Source organism: Amblyomma mixtum, chromosome 3 (genome assembly GCF_055824585.1).
Source record: "Amblyomma mixtum isolate Tamu chromosome 3, ASM5582458v1, whole genome shotgun sequence".
Classification (NCBI taxonomy): Eukaryota; Metazoa; Arthropoda; class Arachnida; order Ixodida; family Ixodidae; genus Amblyomma; species Amblyomma mixtum.
In genome coordinates this window covers 227,173,948-227,196,383 of record NC_143014.1, presented here as the reverse complement: position 1 = coordinate 227,196,383, position 22,436 = coordinate 227,173,948, and the positions used below count along the sequence as shown (strand labels likewise).

Below are 22,436 nucleotides of genomic sequence, written 5' to 3'. Positions count from 1 at the left end.
AGAGTATTTCACTGTTACAATCTTTCTATGAAACTGTTTTTACGAGTGTAATTTTAATTATTAAGACTATTGTAGTATTTAAGGTAGGCTGAAATTTATTACTGTAGCCTGTAAGGAAGTTCACTCTAGTGATTCTAATTGTGGTAGGGAAGGGAGTGAATTTTAAGGGAAGGTAAACGTAACAAGAGGCGACAGGCGAGATTATAAAGTTTTTGGGTACAGTGGTCACAGCTGGCATAGTACAGTGTTAATTATTTACATGTCATTGGAAGAGAACTTTGTTCTGTAGTAAACTGAGTGGGTTGGTGAGTTATGGTAGTAATCTGTTGCCTGAAGTGTCCCTGCTTATCTGTGTTCTAGCACTGTTGATGTTGCAACATTGCAGAGCAAATCCAGACCATACAGAAAATAGCTTCCATTCTTCCTTGTTTCAGTGAGACTGCTCTCATATTTTATAGTTCAGCTCTGTAGGAAACTTGAGGGATGCCCTGTCCATGGCATGTTTTGCTGTTTCTTGTATGTCTCCACTAACGAAATCAGTATGACATCACTAATTACCTGTGAACCACAGTTCGAAGCACATATAGGTAGCACCAGCTGAATATAACCATTTCTTTCTTTGCCTTTGAAGCAATGTGTCACGGCTTCTTGTCAGTGTAAATACACTGTTACGGAACACTGTGTGATGGAGATGGTGAGCTAATGCAGTGCCCAATTTGGAAAATGGCGAGATTATAAATTCAGGCGCTGAAAATCAAGGTGGTGCCTTGAATGGAATTTGCAGATATGAAAATGAAAACACTAAAAATGAAACAGCTGGAATTATCATTGTATATTTGGGAATGGGGGACTACAATCTCATTCTCATGCAGCTCATTCTTAGCATGGTTTCTACAGCCCACTTGGTTCACATTCTTACTGGTGAGATGTTTGCTGACTTGCAAAATCTTTGCAAATAAATTATTATATTATTGAAAGCATCTGTGTGTTTGTTACGGTTGCATATTTATGAAGCACTCTACACAGAACTCTAGTCTTGCCAGCCATGGATGAAAATTTATTTCATAAAGGTGCTTGGCATTCGCATGAACTCTGTAAGGAGGTACAAATAATTGAACATTAGAGGAATGGCTTGTGTGCATAGCTATATAGGCTTCATGATGTGTACATACCTCAGCAAGTGTAAGGATGCTTGAATCCAGTGTAAGTGCCATCTGGAGATGGATATTTTTTGCGTATGGCACTGAGCACGCAACTCGGCAGGATTCTTCTGTTGTGCCTGCCCAGTCGCTTCCACACAAGGTGCACAAACTGCCTATAAGCAGCGTACCTCATCCTCCTAAAATAAAGAATGCAGGTCAATGAAACTGCCCAAGCTACCATATGTGCTCCTTCTCACCTGTTCACAGAGCCCCTGTCGTTTCTCGATGATGTACTAGTTTCCTGTTGTGCCAGAGCAACTTGAAGCACAGCTTTATTTAGGCACACATCTTTGAATTTTTTTGTTGACGTGATGCAGCGTGCTTGCTTCTGCTTTCCAGTAATTTCGGGGATCTCTTGACAACAGGAGCTGTCTTCTTCCTCACTCATTACTGAGCAGTGCATGCAGGAACACCTGAGGTGGAAGGTAAAAAGCTGTGGTAATGTTTCAGTGCCGAGTCTAGGCAAAACGTCTAAAATGGTGTTATGCATTACTCTAAAAATATGAAAAACAAACGTGCGCAAGCCGAATAATTTACGTTTACTGAAAGAACCTATGTTCAAGACCGACTGTCATACGCAGATTATGCTATCGGTTTAGTTTATTGGGGTCTAACGTCCCAAAGCGACTCAGACCATGAGGGACACCGTAGTGAAGGGCTCCGGAAATTTCGACTACCTGGGGTTCTTTACCGTGCTCTGACATCGCACAGTACACGGGCCTTTAGAATTTCGCCTCCATCGAAAATTGGCCACCGAGCGCCGTAACCATTGAGCCACCGCGGCGGGCTCAGATCATGCTATCATACGGCATGCGCAAATACTGAAGTAACTGCCTGTTCCTCGAATCTATTTGTCGATAAAAATTGTATTTACAACCGGGATAATGTATTGTGCCAACGCGCTCTAAGACTATCCGCGCTCTATGCCTGCATTACACCTGCGTACTCCTCGCAACTCAACGCAGTAAACAAATGCCTGAATGAGACACTTGCGCTATCGGACCTCGTCAGGAGTATCGCAGTATCAACAAAGCAGCATTTATACGTGCGGGAACCGATTAGAAATCGAGACACTTACCAGTTCACATTCCCCACTCGTGAAATCGCTTCGTCGCTTTCGCTGGTAGCCAACGACGAACTGTCGCTCGTCGGGAGTGCAGTAGAATGCTCTTGTGGGGATGCTTCAAGTTCAAACAGGTTAGGGGAAGTACCGAGCTGAACTGTGGAATGAAAGCCTTCCATAAGGGAAAATAATTTAGCGCAGATTCACAATAAACACGGGCACACGTGCTCGATCCTAGTCACCTGCGTACCGAACTGGCCGCGGCCGGAGCGACAGTACCCGATGTTGACGTCACGAATGTTTCGACCAACCACAGGTGGCGACGGGGCTCGCCGCGCTTGCCTGCGGCGGTGGGCACTTATTTCTGCAAAACAAAGCTATTTATCGTTCTCTACTTTTATTTTTCAATGTGATATTTGAGTTCAGGGAGCAGGAAAGTGCAAAAATGCGTCAGACACCCGTTTTTTTTTTTAAAGTGTTTCAGCTTCCGTTTAAGTAGAGGAAAACAGGAAGCGACATCGCACGGGGTATTTACATCTTGTTAAAACTGAGTCGTGGCAGTTGGAGGTCGAGAAAAAAGCCTGCCTACTTTCTGGGCAGTCTCATCACTAACAGTGCGAACACAGAGTTGCGGTCCTGCGGCTGCGGCATCCGCCCGCCTCGAAGCCCGGTGCCCGCCCTCATAGTCTGTCAGCGCTGGCGTGCAGCTGGTAACAGAGCCTCCAATCCAGTCCAGACCTTCCGTGCAGCAGGTTATCATAACGTCCGCTTTAGGCGAACCACCAGCGGCGTCCACGGGTGGCGCAATAGCAGAGTGACACGCTGGGTCATTCCCTCCCTCTCGCCCGTCTTTTCTCACGAACTCGCAGTACCCGGGGAATGGCGAAGGGGGAGGGGCTCTAAATTGCGGTGTCATGCATTTTCGCCAGGTACCGGCAAACCTAGCAGGAGTAAGAGCCGTTACTGGTGAAACCTACACTGGAGTGTACATTTCGCGAGTAGCCCCCAAGAACAAAGACGAAGGATGCGGGTTTGGGGCAAGGAAGGGTCAGGTGGCGCACGTCGAAGTTCAAAGCTAGTAAGGAGCGCGCTGAGGCACTCCCAAGGTTATGTCGGCTAAGGGCACAGTGGTGGCTAGTTATGCTCGACGCACTGCAGGCCACCGTAGTCGATTCTTCGGACCACAGAGGGAATGAATAGCCTGCGTCAGAGACATCAAATGGCGGAGTCAACTCGGGCTACCAAGGATGCTGAGTTTGCGGATCGTTTATTAATTGTAGTGGAAATGACGGGTGTTCAGTCATGCTTATTTTATATATTTTTTTTTTGGCTGGCATCGACTTACCTTAGGTTTAGGTGTATGGGGTTTTACGTCCTCGAGCGACTCAAGCTATGAGGGACGCCGTAGTAAAGGGCTCCGGAAGTTCCGACCACCTGTAATTGACATTGCACAGAACACGGGCTTCTAGAATGTCGCCTGCATCGAACTATCGACCGCCGCTGCCAGGATCGAACCTGCATCTTTCGGTTCAGCAGCCGAGCGCCGTAACCACTGAGCCACCGAGGCGGGCTCTTACCTTGGTAATGGCCCGCACTAAACCAAAATAAGAGGGATGCGAGAATAGCTGTGTCGGATTTAATCTGCGGGAAGTCCAAGGAATGTGAGCGTCGAACGAAGTTGCTGTTCCTTTACTGCTTTTATTTTGTTTTTATGCATGAATGAGAAACAATTTTTAATAGTGACTGCATTACTATTCAGGAGTAATTGTAATCTGATGGCACAACTTTTTGTGATCAGTGATTCTAGCAATGTAATTTAGTTACATTTGCACGTTTTTGGCCAAATAAAAATAGGAATTGATTTCTTCGAAATAATAATTTTGATATTTATTATTCTGCATATCTTAACTGAAGTGCTATAGCTGGTAGTTACGTAGCAACTGTCCTCACGACGATGTGGGTGGACTTCACATACGCCACCAACAGGAACGAACTAGCCAGGGCACTTGTACACTGCGGCTTCACTGGTAAAAACGACTCCTGATCAATGCACTGGCACGCGTATTGCCGGCATTATCTTTGCATATGTGGAGCAAAGGTCACTTGCTCGCCAAGAGGATGTTCTGAAAAGTAAGAATGACGTCTGCAAAAGTAGAAAGGCGCCCAGTCTAAAGTGCATTATCTGTCTCTGTACTATGCAGGTTGGCTTACGAATGAGCCAGTACAAAAACGACGCTTGGGGTTACAGCTACGCTCTCGCATATGCACAGAAAGGCCGAGTTGTGCTTGTCAAAAGCCCTTCTAGTCTCACAGACCCGCACTGAGGGTGGACAAAAGCAGCGCGATTTCTATTTTTTCTTTTTTTTTTTATCTCATGGTGTTAAATAACCACCAAAAAAAAACAATTTCTTGTAAGCAGGTTATGTTGGAAGCAGGCGATCCTAGAAAGATAGGGACCCGAGAGAGGCGGTCAAATAATCTTTAAAAAAATACAAATAGTGATCGTGAAATTAAGGAGCACGCACCTCCAGCTTCGAAATACAGACAATGAGAAGTGCGGTTACCCACACACTGAGAACGTCGGAACAGGATATGATTCCGTTCCTTAAAGAAACCCTGATCATACTTATTAATTTTAGCAACGGAACCACAAAATATGCTGCCGTATATTTCCCGTAGGACAAATTGCTTTGCAGTCTTCGGCGACATTTTCTTCCTTGATTGCTTTGGCCACTGCCACCTGTCCTCAGATCGTTTGTTTGGAGAAAAGGTGAAGACAAAAATGAAGGTTGCACAGGCGCAGCACGCGCATTGCTCGGAGATGCCAGTTGACCTCTCCTAACAGCACACGGCGCACATTCATAAATTACGACAGTTTTAAAAATGCCCTCAAAGCAGACCTTCAGGAATTATCTTATTCCAACAGTGGAGATAATGCCATCCGCATTTGTTCAATTTTGGATGGAGCTCGTAAAAAATCGGAGTTCTTGGTTCAGGCACATAGGGGAACATCGCCGTGCCTTTGGTGGAACGCAGAGTGCGCTCGCGATTATAGGCGCCGAAAGGCTGCTTGGAAGAAACTTCTCCATAATCAGTGTCCCAAAAACTGGATCGATTATAAGTTCGTTGCAGCTACGTTTAAGCGCACCGTATCTCGTGCAAAGGAGTTGCACGATACTGAACGCTACGAATTCCTTTCAAAATCTGGTAATAGGCGCGCTTTATTCAATTACCTAAAATCCAGGAAACTAATCTCGTCCACCATGAACGCTGTCTCCCTAGTTCAGTCACCGGCTGAACTTGCACAGTCCCTGGAAGAGATAGGCAGAGGTCTTGAGCGCCGGTTTACGGCTCTTCTTCCTTCTCCTCAGAGATTTCTTGCCACTTTGGACGATTTCGAGGAGGTCACCCTCACTGAGCTCTCGAACACTGTATCCCGCCTTCCACCCGCGGCCCCTGGCCCTGATGGTGTGACTTCTTCTATGATTAAAATTTTGTTCGAGGAATCTCCCACCGACTTACTGGCGCTTATAAATTACTCTCTTAAGGGGCCATGGATTCCAAATGAGTGGCGTTTAGCAAAGATTATCCCGTTGCTTAAAAAGCAGGGAGATGGTTATGTGTTAGACAATATAAGGCCAATTTCTTTAACTTCGAATCTTGTTAAGTTAATTGAGAGGGTGTTGCATGATAGAATAATGTCTGTTATTTCAGAGACTGGGTTGTTGAACCCTTGCCAGATTGGTTTCAGACCAGGATGCTCTATATGGTGTGCCCATACCGATCTGGAGAGCCGCATACAGTGAGCTCGGCGCCGAAACCAATACGCAGCGCTTGTTACTTTAGATGTATCTAAAGCCTATGACAGCGTTGAGCACAGGACGCTCTTGCAAAGATTGCAGGCAGTAGAACTTCCGAGATACTTTGTGGCTTGGGTTGCTGAATTCCTTGCTGACAGGGAATTTTACTGCTTTCAGAACGGTGTTTCATCAAGCAAATTTCGACAAGCGAGAGGAGTGCCCCAAGGGGCGGTCCTCTCCCCTGTACTTTTTAACATCTTACTCAGCAGTATTCATTGCAGTCCTCAGGTGTCCAGTTATGTGTATGCTGATGACATCGCCTTTTTTGCTTCAGAGAACGACATTTCCTCTTTGTACCAGTCCTTACAGTCCTACCTGAATGTCCTAGACCAATGGTTAGGAGACATTAATCTGTCCCTTAATGTCAATAAATGTGCTTTATTGGTTTTTCCGCTCTCTCGTCCAGTTAATGTCTCTATTGTTTACCGGAACCATGTAATTCCTCAAGTGCAAAGTGTCAAATACCTCGGAGTAATTTATGATCCTTCTCTTTCCTGGGGGGGGCCCATATCGAGCAGATCACTGTGAAAGGAGTCCGAGCAGTCGGTATGCTGCGCAGGCTGAGCAGTGTTCGTTCTGGCATGAGAAGGCACTCACTTCTTATGATTTATAGAATGTACGTCCGTCCAGTCTTAGAGTTCGGCTGTGTTTTATTCTCTGGTGCACCAGCGTATAAACTTCGCCCCTTGATTCTCTTGGAGCGGGAGGCGTTGCGCCTTTGTTTGGGCCTTCCAAAATTTGTGGCGAATTCCGTTTTGTACCTGGAAGCGCGTACTCCATCATTGATTTCTAGATTTCGGCTCTTAACGGTGAAAACGATCGTAAGAATGTGCGATTCTTCGCTCCATGCCTCCAATTTGATCTTCCTTCGTCAGCCTAGGCTATTTTCAACGAAACCTGGTCTCGTTTCCGTACCCCTGAGATATGTTTGGTGCAATCCCTCCTGGACCCCTTAAACGTCCGCATTTCGGACATCCGTCCGGTATGCGCCAACTCATCTATTCAGATTGTCTTCGATTACATCTTTCCAAAACATGCAAAGTTAATGCCTTTTCATTTGCTCAGCGGTTTATTGCAGGATTACCTGCTGTGCTTTAAATCTCATGTGCTCATAGCGACAGACGCCTCACAGTGTGAAGAAAAGGCCGGTGTTGGCATTTTCTCCATCTCCCTTGACTGGTCATTCTCACTCCGCCTTCCCGATTACACCCCTATTTATTTGGCCGAATTTCTAGCAGTAGTCTTAGCGTTGCGCAAATTAAACAGCTCCTTGTCTTCTGTCATAATTATGACAGATTCATTATCGTTGTGTTCCTCTCTCACCGCGCCTACAATATCTCAGGCACTTCGGTTACTCAAATGCTTGGTTCCACCCCACGTGTGTTCATTACGGTTGGTCTGGGTGCCTGGGCACAGAGGAATCCATTTGAATGAGGTTGCTGATACCCTGGCGAAGGCATCTCTTCAAGGCCCAGTCGTATCTGTGCTTCCACCCAGCGCATATATTACCGCGGCCAGGTTTCGCAGGTATCTGCTCTTGAAAGAATTCGCAGCATCAGCTCTGACCTCCTCTTCCGAATTCCGGCATCTCCTTTACCCGTGGTGCAGTAAAGGATGGCGATCACGCAAGCTTGAGGTTTCCTTCACGCGTCTACGTTGTCGCGTGCCTCTTTTAAACTTCTACCTTTATAGATCTGGTATGGCGGTCTCCCCATTGTGCCCGTTCTGCGGAGAACCCGAAACGATAGATCATTTCTTGTTGACCTGCCGCCGTTTCTCCTCTTTACGGAGCCGCCTGCTGGAGCTTCCGTTACGACAGCTTGGTTTAAGTCTGTCAGCTGGGGTTGCTCTGTCTCTTGGGGCTTCCTCCCTTGGGCACAGCAACTGGAATGTGCTCTCCGCCATGCAAAACTTCCTTACAGACACTAAACGGCTGCCGTCTTAAGCTGTGCTCTTTTTCATGATCAATATTTCTCTGGAATCAAAGCTTTCTGAAACGTGGAATATTTAGCCCCGTTCTCTATTTCAGTCACCGATCTCACAGCATTTGTTTAGCCTATTTCAATTACTCATCTGAGATGCTTTCATTTATTTCCTAATTGCTATTATTATCATGATTATTTTATTTTTCCCCACCATTATTTTCTTGTTTAACATTTTGTACACCTATCAGTTGCCGCCTGTGTCTTGGCCAATCCCCCGCAGTCGGTATGCGCCATTTTCTAGAGGACAACAACAACAACAACAACAACAACGTTCCGTGCACCCGCCATCGTCCTACTGCCGGCTGGAACTCGACTTGAAGGGTCCCGCCCGGACATCGGCCAGATCTCTTCCTGGAGCGCATGGTGGAGAGCGAAGGGAAGACCCTGGACACATGCAGGACCTTCGTGTCGGCGCTCAGACACCCATATAAGGTATGAACTATTTAACCACCGCCGAAGTCTGTTGCAGATGCCAGGCATTTGTGAGAGGGCGATATCATTTACTCGCCCTTTTGCGCTGGGCATGGAGCGGCCTCAGCCAGTGGCAGGTACTTCACAACGGGCACGAGCGCACGGGAACTTTTAACCGCAAACTTTCTTCCAACGCGGACCGGCAGCCTCCGATTGACTTTGTCTGCCCCTCGCAACTCGGCAAGCACAGGAGCGGTGAGCACTGGTTTCCACCAGCAGGTCCTCAATTAAAAATAGCCTTAACACAAACTATGAAATTAATGGTACGATGCCCTGCCATTAACTCGCACAGCGCTCTACCGTGACATCCGCCAGAGTTATTGAAGGAACATTGGACAGCGTAAGCTTCACACGTGCCATTTGTTCTAGCTCTTTGAGGCCAGCCAAATATGTTAATTTCCGCTACGCGTCGAATTATTTGTGGATTAGCTTTGACGCCTGTAACATATGAAAATAGTTAAAGCAGTCACTTCAAACTTAAAGTTAATGTTGCCGTTCGAAGCCGTCACTTTTCCTGCTGATACCGGGAGCACAGGTCATGGCAGAGCAATGATGCCGGAACGCAGAATGTCAGTGCTGTTGCGCACTGTTTCCATGGCTAGAGGCCATCATTCCAATTCACTCGGTTTAAGACAGCCTCAACATCATAATTGTTAAAGAAATGTTATAAATAATTGCATGAGTGGGAATAGCCCTCCAAAACTCTCCGATCAATTACAGGCAAGCCTCTACTCACCCCTTTTACAGCAATGCGATTCGTGTTTTAACAAAACTTAACAAAATAAAAATACTTTTCGAATACACTACATACTTCATCACTTTCATCATGATAGCGCCAGTTATTTTACATTATGATGTAAAACAGTGCCGAAATTTATGACGACCATTATGTTGTACATAGTTATGTAAGTGCGGGAGAATTTCCCATCGCGCGACTTTCTGTGAAAAGTCTGTTGTCAGGATTATGAGACTAAAAAGCGGGAATGATCTGCATACGAACCTACCTAATGTATTATTCAACATATCTTTTTTGTGAACCTCGCCTACGAAATATTCCATGCGAATGCTCCCTTGAGCACCTGGACCTCTTGCCCATAGTGAGGATTAGCGCGCAATATGATCCATACTCAATATAGGTGAGCATTTGCGCTTGTCTGTTTTATTCTCGCATCGGCCTTAACTAAGCGTTCAAACCAAAGAAGATATCCGCTCCGCTTATACCTGATACCGAAAGGCTAGTGCAATCCCGCTGTATACTCACTGCTCATGTCGAGCGACGCGGTAAGCCGTTCATGCGCAACTGCTGAAATAGTGACAAAGGTCTACTTTTATGACCATGGAGTGACCCTTGCTACAGGAAAGCGAATTAACCACCCCACCTCCCTGAAAAAAATAGACTGTAGACATTGTAGCACGAGCACTCACTCAAAAATTGTGTATGAAATGTTTAAGCGCGCATTTCATCCCTTCGACCTCAAATCGCTAAAAATTGCGCAAGCCCCTTTTAAGAAGAGAGCACAGCTGCGACACGATGCTTAGCGAGTACACAATCAGAGACAGCACTACAGCCAGCCCTCCCACCATTTTTATCTACGAGACATATGCCTCCTCCATATTCGCGCTATTGTGACCAGCCTGTGGTAGCAACTTAGGCTTTGGCCGAAAGGAGTTTAAAAGCAGTTCACGAAACTTGACCTGAGCCTACTTTTGTACATTTAAAATTTTTCCAAGGTGACCTTACCACCGCAGATCCGTATACGTGATATAAAAATAGTGTGGTCTACAGACTGCATATATGTGCATGCTTTCTTGAACATGAGGATGGTGTTAGGTCGCGTTGGTTCCAAACAAACATTCGCCCAGCTCTGCAGCTACCTATGCATTGGTGCGCTTCCTACGCGAGCTGCTGGTCTTCGACGCGCATTCACCCGCTTCAAAAATGAACGGACGCGAGCTGCTGACGCCGACGGCGATGACGGATCCCACGACGACTTTCTGGACATGGCTTTCCGGACTGACCGACTGCCATCTGCGTGGGCCACCAGTCTGGGCTCTGAATTCCCTCAGCCGACGCCGCATAACACGGAGACCGAGTGAGTGACTATCAATTACCGGGGAATGGCAGAGAGCTACACAGTGACGCGTACGGCTTTTTCAACATTTCGCTCGTTGAAGAAATTAAAGCGACACCCAACATAATAGAACAGCTTAAATTTCCGCCATTTCTTACATGAAATTATTGGCGATGTGGGCCTCAGTACGGAATTAACCTTCATTCCTAGGCTCGCTTCTATGTCGTATCCCACTGAGTTAACTCGGTCGTTTATGTTCGGGTTCAGGGAGTGAAGAAAGTGGGCTTCGTTGTGTCGGTGCTCATTGGCTCCTGCGGTTAGCATGGGGATAAAAATTAGGAGATAAGAAGAGGACCCAAGACCCCTAGTTTTAGTTAAGAAAAATGATTGTTTTGCCCTACCCATAATTTGAAAAGCGTAACATAGATCTTCTACATAGCTTGGCCTTCACGACCTCTGTAATCTGCCCGGCCTTAGCGCCCTTTCAGTTTCCCGCACGTCTAGTAGGATAATTAAACCTGTTTGCCGTACGCAGCGTATTGCCAAGCTCACTCAGTGAGCAATCACTGCGGGTTACGAGATCCCTGAATTAGGGAATAATACAGGGTGATTTCACATCATTTAAAAATTATTTTAAAAACAGCGAGAAATACATGACTGCGGTTTCTACAGGTTCATTTCGTAACAATGTTAACATTATGTACAGTCGCGAGTAATAAAGATTAGCACAACGACGTCACCGGATCGTCAAAAATCTCACCGAGTGCATGGGGCTGCGCCGTGCTTTCCGAACACACGTGGCACTTTTTTATGGGCGTATTCATAACCACAGCGCCAAGCGTTGCTACCGGCCGCTCCGGTGGCATGTCACTAGAGGAAATCGTTTTAACTCGCCACTGTACCTCGTATGGATCTATAATTACACAGTTAACTGCAATTATTTGATCAACTTTTACCTTTGAGTTTAAGGGTGAAGTAATATTGCGACAGAAATGGCCGCCTGCATTAAAGGTGAGTTTTATTTTAAATTTTAGTAAACAGCAATGTGGTCCGAAATACTGGACATCAAAACTACGCAATTTTTGAGGCCCGTTCAGCTGGATTTCCCTCGTTCTTTATGTATAAAATGGCGTTGCTCACTTAATTCTTACATGAAACGCAGACGTATTTTCTTGTATTCTATGATATAGAAGAACACGTAAGTTGATTTCGGTGAGAATACCAGCCACATGTAGGTTATTTTATAGATTATAGATGCGGGAAAACCAACCTAAGAAGCTTTCAAATGTGTATAATTGGCGTTCGATACAGCAGCCACATTTCCCGTTAAGAAAATTTAAAAACTACCCTCACCTTCGATGTTGACGGCCTTCAATTCTGTATTCCAATCTTGCCTTTTCAAATCTAAAACAAGAAGTTGATTAGTTCCTTTTATTTAATTTTCCGTCTAACTATTGAATGACATCACGTACACAGGGCAAAACGCATGTCTAGAACAGCCGAACTGTGTGCTCCGCAGCTCCCATAGCCGCTGCCACCAGTAAGGCAAAAATGACGATAAAATCCTAGGAGTTTAAATAAGCATGCATACATCCAAACCATTCTTACCCTAATGCTATCGCTAGGTATCGAGTGCTCAGCTCGAAAGACACCCGGAACGTGTTCTAGACAAGCGTTTTGCCCTCTGTGCATAATGTTCGCCTTTCTGTGCAAACTACCTGCACAAGTCGCTCCGACGTGCCCCTTCCAGTTTTCACAAAAGCATCTCTAAATGCCAAACCTACAGGCTAACGACGTGACTGCAATATCAAATATATTGTTAGCTGCATAGATCTTTTCGAGCCAGAGCACTACTTCACGGGTTCAAACCCAAACCAGGTATCTTTTGACATCCCTGAACTCGAGGATGGTGAACAAATAAAATAAATTTTGCCGCAGCTAGCTTTCGAAGACGCCTCGGCGCGGAGAGATCAGCATAGCTGGCCACTACACGAGAGCACTATGCTTGGCCGCAGCCGATAACGACTCGTGCTAAACGGATACAAACTATCGCACTGTGCTTTGCACATTATCATCTTAATTGTCTTCTGTCTGCGGCGGGAACAGATCAGATCGGTTTAAGCTCACTCTGAGCAAAATCCGAGTCTGATATCGTCGCCGGCCGCGACGACGACCGAGCAAAGGAAAACCATGAGCCTAACAGGCTAAACGCATCCTTTCGAACGTCTACTTGGTCACTCAGTACTTTTAATTTGTACCCTTGGACGCCACTGCATTCGCCGGTTCTTGAAGGCCCCGCCTTTGAGCTCCAAAGGTACTGGACGGGCGCATTCACCCTCAAGGCCTACAGCGGAAAATGCGCAACTTTTGAGTCGTGTGCCTGATTCCATACACATTTGAACATAAGGACCTGATTCACCAAATCATTTGTGGTGCCCGTGTGACAGGGGCGTAAGTCAAAGCTGCGAGTGCTGAGATGGTCACTGGATATCATAGGAGAAATTAGGTAGCGGAAATGGACTCAGGCACAGCATGTAACCCGTAGACTACGCTAACCGCAGCATTCATGATCTGCTGTTTGTAAGGCCGGCAGGGTCAGCACTAATGAAAGGAGAATATTTTCAGTCATCGTATGGTGTCGACGCTGCAGGATTTGCGACGATAGCGCCTACAAGCCCGTGCAAAAGGGGGATGACGAACGTAATTTGAAAAACTCCTTCATATTCCGATTAATAGAAATACCGTGGTGACATGTGAAAAAGATGTCACCATAACCCTCACCAAGAAGGCTATTGTTCCAGTAGCGCAGGTACTAAGCTCATACGCGGTGAGTTTAACATGAGCGAAGCGGTGGCTTGCAGCGCTCGTCCCCTTCCAACTTTACTTAGCAGAGTCAACATAGTTTTGTCAGATATTATTCAGCATGATTAATGATAGACATTTTTCCTTATCTGCAGCCGAAGTTCGTCCGCGCCCGCCTCGTGTAGCCACAGCGGTATCATTCAAGGCGGCCATCAGGTGCCTGCGCCGTCCATTGGTCGCAGAGCCACTTGTCGATCTCCCGACGCGCTGGCGCACGGTTTCACCGCGCAAGACCAGCGGCGACGGGATGTGCTGCTCGGTTGCACCGCCGTTCTGGGCGCGGCCGCCATCTGCCACCTGCTGGATCTTGAACAAGCTACCTGAAGGGCCGCATGGGTGATGCAACATGTTCGATCGAAATGTCTTTCTCGTCCTGTGCTGAAATAGGCCACGTGCTGCGCACAATGGTATCTTTGTAAAGTAAATCGCTCTTTAAAGCCACGACTGATGTCAAAGTCTTTCCGTTTAAATGGCAGCACAAACTGACGCAAACACTCTTCTTGTTGTTCAAGTGGGTGATGACCATTGGCGCTGTAATTAGCTATTTAGTTAGCGCAGTAAATGATTGAGGTTCAGGTAGGGAATAGATGCTCGGAAAGAGATCAGGTGGCATTTTTTCACGATGAGAAGTAGCTGAAACAAAGTGTTTATTTTTCATTTATTTCTCTGGTTTATATATTCTGCAATCTGCGATGGGAAAGCACGTGGCCGAATTCATCCAGAGGGTGAAGGAAGGCGGCAGTGGTTAAAGGGTGGTGCTTGTGGAAGATGGAGGGGAGGAGGGCTAGAGGCTGGTATTGGGCGCTTGGGCAGCCGCCTACCTTGAGGTTAGGGTGGTGATGTGGCTGGTAGGTGGTGCTTCTGAAGGGCACATGCATCTTTGAATTCCATTTCATTGGCGCTTTTTCGTTTTCGTTTCGCTGCTTCCTGGGCAGTAGTTGGGTTAGTGGAGGTAGATGGCGCCTATGGAGTGTGAAGGTGGGAGGTGGTGGAAGTCGTAAGGGGTAAGGGTGTGAAGTCGCCAGTCAAAGGGGGGGGGGGGGAGTAGCTGGTGTTCTTGCTGGTGGCCACTGCATTCTGGAAGGTGGAGGATGCGTTGTCCGGTCAAACAGACGCTGGCATTTCCGTTGTGGCACTTTTGCTCCTTTCTTAATAAGCCGTGCAAAATGTTCGAAAGAAGAAATAATCAGAAAGATCGCACAGTACGCGTGATCCACTCCTTTTACTGCGATAGCAGTAAGAGTGGCGCTTAGGAATAATGCCACCACTGTCTGTGAAGCTTCAGGCTCTAAAAGCAGCGCTGACTAGCCACTCCTTCCCCCAAAATTTGTATCCACGAACAACCTACTGACACCTTTCGCCCACCTCACCACTCCACCCTTGGCCTCTTTGGCTCTCAACAAGCGTGATCCAGCATCCACCCACGCAACTCTACCTTCCAGAAGCGCACCTGACTACCGCACCACTTACATCTACACACTACAGTGCTACCGCCCATTACCACCAACGAGAAGACCACTCAAAAGCGGAGCGAAAAACCGATAGCGGAATCTGAACACAAGAGGCAACAGCCTCCCCACCCTCCTAGATAAGGAGTTGCTTCCACCCCCATACCGACACTCACAACTACCCCCCCCCCCCCCGCCATCTGTACCTTCTAGAAAATACTTGGTCGCAAATACTTACTCGCAGAGCTTAGATCGCAGACGACTAATTTGATGTTAGAGTGGGAGACCTTGAATGTTGCCGTTTTAACGTTGTCTAACTTCTCTAAGCGGATTTGGCGTATTATGCATATCAGTTGAGTGGAAGGAGTACAATGTGACAGAAAACCGCGCCTGAAAAAGATCCGTGGCTCCATGTGAAGATCAACGCACCGCCGAGTATCATTTCTAATGCATCACAGTGACTGAGTTTTTTTCTCTCTCTCTATTTTAGGTTCAACAGGCCGTGCGGCAACACTGTCTACTTCTAGGGACATATTACCTGAATTAGAAGCGACATAAAAACTTCGTCTCCATCCTTCAGGTGCAGTCTTAATCATCCTAATTATTTTAGCACAAAAAAATGGCACATTCAAAGAGAAGACGAGAGGGAAAGCCCTATGCTTGAGCGGGCACCAGGCTCGATCTTGCGAGCGCCTGGTCATGAGGACGCCCACAGCAGCCACCCCTGTCATGGTGCCCGGGGCCTTGGTGTTTCACCTGACTGCTATCACAACCGATGTTTCGATTTTATTGGTTTGCATTAGGCATCTGTGACAGCGTTGCCACCCATTTTTTCGAGCGCCTCCCATGCTGCGGCAGCGTCTGTCTGCGTAAGCTTGAGCCACGGAGAGGAAGAGGCGCAGAGCTGCTCACAATCGGTTCTCTTTCTCAAGCTCTTTACTTCTCGCTGCTCTCCTGAAATAGTTTTCTTCTGGACCTCAATGAAAATAGAGAGAAATGGTCTATTTTATTAGAAAACTGATATTAAATTGAGTTTGTGACTGTAGGTCAATTTCAGTCGGCGAACTATATCATGCTCGTTAGAAAACACACTACACATATTTCAGGTCGGTTACATTTAGGGAGCCTAAGTACAGAGCACGAAATTCAGGAGTTCTTCAGATATTCGTATTCTTGACATCGAGTTTGCTATAAGAAACTAGTTCCTCAGGACGGTGTTTCTCGTAGAGGGCAGGTGAAATAAAATACAACAAATTAGTTCCGTTTTACGGGCTGCTCAAATTTCACGTATTTTTTCTGTACCGCATTTCTTCGCATATCAACCATCACATCTGCGATCTGCTCCTTCGTACCTTCATACTGCCGATATGCTGCCATGCTATACGTGGTATACATGTATTAATACGTGCTTAATATGTGCTAATACGCGCGTAACCTTAATACGGGTTATATATGCGCAAGAGAATTACACGCTCTTCGCATAGCCGTATAGAACGGGTTTGAGGTGTGTACACCTTGAGTGTACACACCTCACAATATACCCCTTTTTATCTCCCTATGTTAACTCAATGCCGTAGCTAGCATTTATTTGTTTTGAGACACTCTGTTCACAGACTTCAGGTTGAAGTTTGAATTAATCGAGCATACTCCTCAGTATGCATACACGCAACCAAAAGACACAGATTTTCGGGGCACGTCGGCTTTCCTGGAAAAAACAAGCGAACTAGTTCATTGCAATACGGGGCCAATAGAGGAGTACTAAAGAGGTTGAATGCAGTTCTATAATGATAGAACCAGTAATTGCAGTCGGCACCTTCCCGGTGGGAGAGGTCACCAAAGGAGGGCAATAGGCCGTGGAAGTCTTGCATTTTCGGCCTAGTGCGCATGCATCACGAAGTCATCTTCATCGGGAAGAGGCCATTTTATGCCGCAAGCCCTGTAGTCTTGTTCGAAGGCAGATCTGATGCAATCATCCTGGGTGCGCCAAGCTCTATCCGGCACCATGCTTGAGCTTAGCTATGGGTGCTCATGCGGACGCCAAGCACGTCCTTGACGCCATGGTTTGCCACATCGCAAGTGTCTCACTGGTCGCCGGTAGGTTAGCCGGGGAACGCCTACGCATTGTGTACGCAGCTCCCCCGTGCTACGACAGCGTTTATCTGGATCTATGCGCGTGAGAGGAGGGAGACAATTTGGAGTGTACTGACTATGGCTCTTTGCGGTCGACCTCTACTGCTTGTTTTTTATGTATTACTTCAGTCAAGATGTACAGAAATGACATAACTTCTACCGAAATCACATTATGTTTATTTTGAAATTTTTCGAACTTAATGACTCACGCAGTGACATGCCCAGCCGTCCCCATAGGCCTAGTCACTTTGGGACGTTAAGCAACCCTAAGCAATAAATCAGAAAACCTTTAGGTACTTAGAACTTATGAGATTAATTGACGTAAATAAAAAAGGAACCTCTGTTCACAATAACGCCAGCTTTCAAAACTAGCCTCAATTATATGTTTTTAGTTGCTATGTAATGTCTCCTATAACAACAATGAGCGACCATACCTGGATGCCAGAACCGCACCGTAGAAACACGCTTGGAACATACAAGGAATGCATCGTGCGCTCTATGTGTCTCCTTCAGCTGTACCTTGTCTTTGTTTCTGGACTTCTTACATGAAGATATCTGGGTGAAAACCGCATTATGACATCACTACTCCCGCAAAACCTGCCTGAACCTTACAGACCACATAATGGCAAACGTTGTGGTATATGCGCCAAGTCGTGGTGGCTCAGTGGTTATGGTGCTCGGCTACTGACCCGAAAGACGCAGGTTCTATCCACGCCGCGGCGATTCAATTCCGATGGAGGCGAAATTCTAGAGACCCTTGTACTGTGCTGTGCGATCTCAGTGCACGTTAAAGAACCCCAGGTGGTCGAAATTTCTGGAACCCTTCACTACGGCCTCTCTCATAGCCTTAATCGCTTTGGGACTTTAAACCCATAAACCAAGCCGAACCAAATCTCAAAACATTTCCTACCTTACCCAAAGAATCTTCCTTCCTTGGCAACATGCATTTCATGGGACCTTGCTCCGTAGGGCAAAGCATAAAGCAAACTATAAAAGGAAATGAAAGCAGTAAGGAACGAGTTCTGTAATCGGGTATGAATTCGACAAAATTTCTTCAGCTTCTCATATTTTAGGTGTCTGTCTGTCTGACGCACCGGATTTAACCACATATCAACTCTCCCCGTAACCACCACTGTCCCCGGGACCTTCACCTTCTTGCTCCAACACTGAGATCTGACGACGCGCTGACCTGGCGACCATACTAACTTGAAGCTATCATGTGCTTTCCGCATGTAGATCAAAACACCTGCCTTTGCATACAGGGACACTAAAGTGAAATAGGCAATTTAGAAGTATAGATCGGGCATTCCTCGCAATCACTGCCAACGTTTTTTTCTGAGTGAAAAGGTCGTGGAGTACCTAAAAAAAATTGCAAATAAAATTCCTCAAATCTTTCACCATTTAAATATCAAGTGAAATTTCACCTCATTGTAATATTTTTGCCGTTGCAGTATACCGGCTCTACGGCCAACCACAGACAGAATACCAAGCCTGACCTCCGTCTGGATCTTATTTCGCATCATGCGTATCCACCGCCGTTCTGGGATTTGTCGGCGGTGAATCAGTGTCCTGCGCACGTGTGAACATCACCGGGTTAATTTTTTAGACGGCATACACCGCACAGCAACCAGACGAAACGATTTTGCGTATACCTATTTTCGTGTGAAGTAAAATCGGGAACACTTCCTTCTGCACTGTTTTCTTCCTCTTTTTGCGGGACTTGCCGACTCAGTGTTTTTTACGATCGTCAGATTGGTCTACAAAACGTCTCTCCATGCGCTCTCGCCGCTGTTTCCAGCAATGGATATGACGTAGCGAGCGGATAAATTGATTTTTTGCCGCCCTTAATTCTGTATCGAGCCAAGCCTGTGTCAGTGGGTGTCAAACTAAAAAACAGGAGTGAGAAATGTGCCCTGGCGTGGAACCTCCATCTTTAGTGCGGATGAAAGGACTTCCAGTGCCAGGAAAGTAATATTCATGAAATAAAAAGATGTCTAAAGAAAAAACTTACAGCCTGTGGATGTCCATTCGTATGCACCACCCGCGTCTCGGCCGTTCTTTATCACTAAGGTGCGAAAGCAAATTCGACAAATTTTGACCACTTGGGGCTCTTTAACGGGCACTGACATCGCAGAGTACATGGGCCTCTACCATTTCGCCTCCATTGAAATGCGACCACCGCGGTTGAGATCGAACTCACATCTTTTGAATCAGCAGCTTAAGCAACATAACCACCGAGCTACTGCGGCGGCTTGGAGACGAGACAGAAGACCGCACGGGGAATGCTGGCGCACTGCCGTAAGAAGCTCGCCTATGCACCCTAGCCAATACCCCGTCGTAGGTACGTGCCATTAAGCCTGATGACATCGTCATCAGCTCGCCTAGAAGGCTATGTCAGCCTTTCTGCTCTAGGGCTGGCCAGAACTCGACTTTCAAGACCCCCTTTGGGACTTCGGCCAAGTCTACGCTTGCAGCCTGGGGTGGCGAATGAGGTGAAGATCTTGTACACCGCAAGAAACTTGATGTCCGCAGTGAGAAGCCTTGCCAAGGTATAAGCAGTTTCGTGGGAGACTCCGCAAAGCAGACACTGCGTGTCGCAAATGCGAGACCATTTTTAGGGATCAATGTCCTTTACGCGTCGTATTGCGCAGAACATGATGAGGGCGAAGCGAGCGCCGATGCTTCGCACCGAGCAAGCACGCGCGTAGATCTTCAACTCCAACGTGGCTTGCATCGCCGACCGGCGGCCTTCGTTCGAGTTCCTGGCTTGTTGCGCCCACCTCAACGCGGCCACAAGTGGTAAGCACGTCTTTCTCTCAAGGAGGCTCCGTTTCAAAATGGCCGAAACACAAACGGTGCAATTAATGATAGGTTGGCATCATATTCTGCATCCTAGCACTCTGCTTTGATCTCCGCCAGACGTGTTGAATGAACATGCGACAATATAAGCTTGCAAAATGAAAGCTGCCCTTGATCTGTGAGGCCAAATACGCTAATATGTACAGCAAGCATAATTGTTTGCGGATTCTCTTTGACACCAGTGACGTCCCGAAAGAATAAAAGTTGTAGCTTCAGACTCAGAATGATATGGTTGTTTGAAACCGCCACTTTTTCTGCTGACAACGCTACCACAGCCCATAGCAGAGCGGCGATGCAAGAACATAGAATATCACTATTTTTTCTTATTCTTTGCATTAATAGTGGCGTGTGTTCCAAGTTACTGGGATTAAGACTGTTTCAACTGCATATTTTTTAATAAAATATTGGAAATATTTACATGCAGGATGAATACGTCTCCAAAGTTTTCCGATAGATTACAGAAAAACCTCTTCCCAAGCTTATTAGGACGATACAATATGCGTTCCATTCAGACTTATTAAACCTGGAATATTAACGAACAAACAACTCAAGCTGGCACATTAGTGATGCTAGTGGCACAGCTGTTTTTCTTGTTAACCTATGCCGTCTGTGCCTGAACATTATGATCTTAGTGCTGCTGCATTCCTCTTCGCGGATTTTCCGTGCTCAGATGATATTTACGAACATATGACTTAAGAGCGGGAATGTATTCATTCAGACGTACCTACTGTAGTACTCGCCATATCGTTTTTGCGGACTCTGTCTTTGAATTATTCTGAGCCAAAATCCACCTTGAGCGCCTGGAGCAGCTCTCGCAAGTTAGAAATAGCGTAATATGTGATATATACTCGATTCAGAGGAAGTTTTGAACTACAGGCGATTTATTTCCCTCGCCGGCTTTAACCAACCGTTCAGACCGAAAGCGCCATCCGCTCCGGCTATTCGTGATATCCTATGGGGCTCTAACAATAGTGCACTGCCGCTGTATACGCACCGCTGACGCAGGGGCACGTGATAAAGCGTTCATCCGCAAGAGGTGAAATGGCTGCATAGTTCGACTCCTGAGAACCTTGAAATGGCTGCCTCTCGAGGAATGCGGAATATTCCCAGGGAAGCCGCCCTCGACTTTCTGGCAGGAATGGTGACTCTAAATTGTGCATGACAAGTATAAATATATGTCGCATTTCATCCCTTTTATCCCAAATTTGTAAAAATTGTTCAAGCCTCTTTTAGTCAAAAATCACAGCTGTGAAAACGGAGTTTCGCGCCTGCACTCAAAGGGCCAGCATTAAAGCCAGCCCCTCATCATTTAAATCTCAAGGTCGTATGTCTCCTAAGTATTCGTATTCTTGCAAATCGAGACAAGCATATCATAGCAAATTATGATGGAGGAGGAAAAATTCATTAACAGCAGCTCAATAAACTTGAGCTGCTATAATATAACACAATAAAACAGCATCGGTGCTCTAACACCAGAGACATTTAGCCTAGCGGAGACGTGCTAGCGTTGTCGCATAGGCAGTATTTACTTGTGTCCACCTTGTGGTTCACCGGAGAGCCAATAATGTCTTGTGACACACTTACATTCTGCCATTGCTAAAGATAAATCCCACGTTCCTGGTGGCTGCTTCTCATGCTATACTTTGGATTTCGGCGGCATCGACAGCGTGCTACCACATTTAATGTGCGCTACGGGAGCTTTTTGTCGTGATCATGGTCAGTTGTTCTGCGCGCACTTCAAAAACAGGTGGGACCAAAGATCCGGTGACCATGAAAACGCGAAAAAAAAAAACTTTTGCGTTGGTACCCAACATCGTTCGCCTTATATGCAGCAGGTCGCTCGGTACTCTCGGGTCCTGCGCAATAGTTCCGACTGCTGCGCCGAGCCGATATCAATGTAAACCGCACGCACTACAAAGTCTACCGTCAGCATTTTGCATCAGTCTTTTTGAGTTGCGGCTGTTAGACGAAGCTACTCGTGAGACAGTTGTATACGTCCAGGCATCTGTTTCGTTTGTTCATGCGCCACACGGGCCAAGTAGTCACATATATCAGATATCTCGGTCTTGTGGTCGATTCCTCTGCGCTTAGACGTACAGACAGCGCCTGGAGTCAGGTCTTTGTAATAAAGTGTTTTATCTCACATTGCTGGTGTCACGGCAAGGGGGTCGGGCGTCGTTGACTCAGAGGGCCAGGTGGACTTCAGGGCAGGTGTCAAGAGACCGCCTCGGTGGTCGAACCCTGCTTAAATAGGCTGTTCCTCGAAGCCTGGTTCCCCCTGCCCCACTCGGGAGAAAGGCTGGTGAAGAGTCCCCGCGGTGAGCGGCGCGGGATTTGAGTGAGCCCGCGAGCGAGCCCTACATTTTTCCTACTTACTTTACATTTTTCTTACTTACTTTCCGCCCCTTTCCAGGAGCTACTTCGTGAAGTCGTTTTGGCAGCATTCGGCCCGGTGCAAGGCTACGGGTCTAGAAGTGAATGAAA

General features: G+C 46.6%; 1 protein-coding gene across 1 annotated transcript; it reads right to left on the bottom strand.

Annotated features, from left to right (window-relative positions):
- Positions 1–1,173: 1,173 nt before the first annotated feature.
- LOC149353924 (P2X purinoceptor 7-like) lies at positions 1,174–2,444 on the bottom strand. Its single transcript, XM_089577425.1, has 3 exons — positions 2,281–2,444; positions 1,400–1,615; positions 1,174–1,339 (listed from the first exon to the last, which is right to left on the bottom strand). The coding sequence occupies exons 1-3, from the start codon at positions 2,442–2,444 to the stop codon at positions 1,174–1,176; spliced, it is 546 nt and encodes a 181-aa protein (XP_089433551.1).
- Between the last annotated feature and the right edge of the window lie 19,992 nt (positions 2,445–22,436).

Bases quoted from the DNA above. Each gene is read 5' to 3' on its own strand.
- LOC149353924 (XM_089577425.1), bottom strand. From the start codon at position 2,444: ATGGAAGGCTTTCATTCCACAGTTCAGCTCGGTACTTCCCCTAACCTG. The intron at 1,616-2,280 runs GTAAGTGTCTCG...CTTCCACCTCAG, and splicing joins CGAGTGGGGAATGTGAACTG to GTGTTCCTGCATGCACTGCT. The intron at 1,340-1,399 runs GTGAGAAGGAGC...TCTTTATTTTAG, and splicing joins GACAGGGGCTCTGTGAACAG to GAGGATGAGGTACGCTGCTT.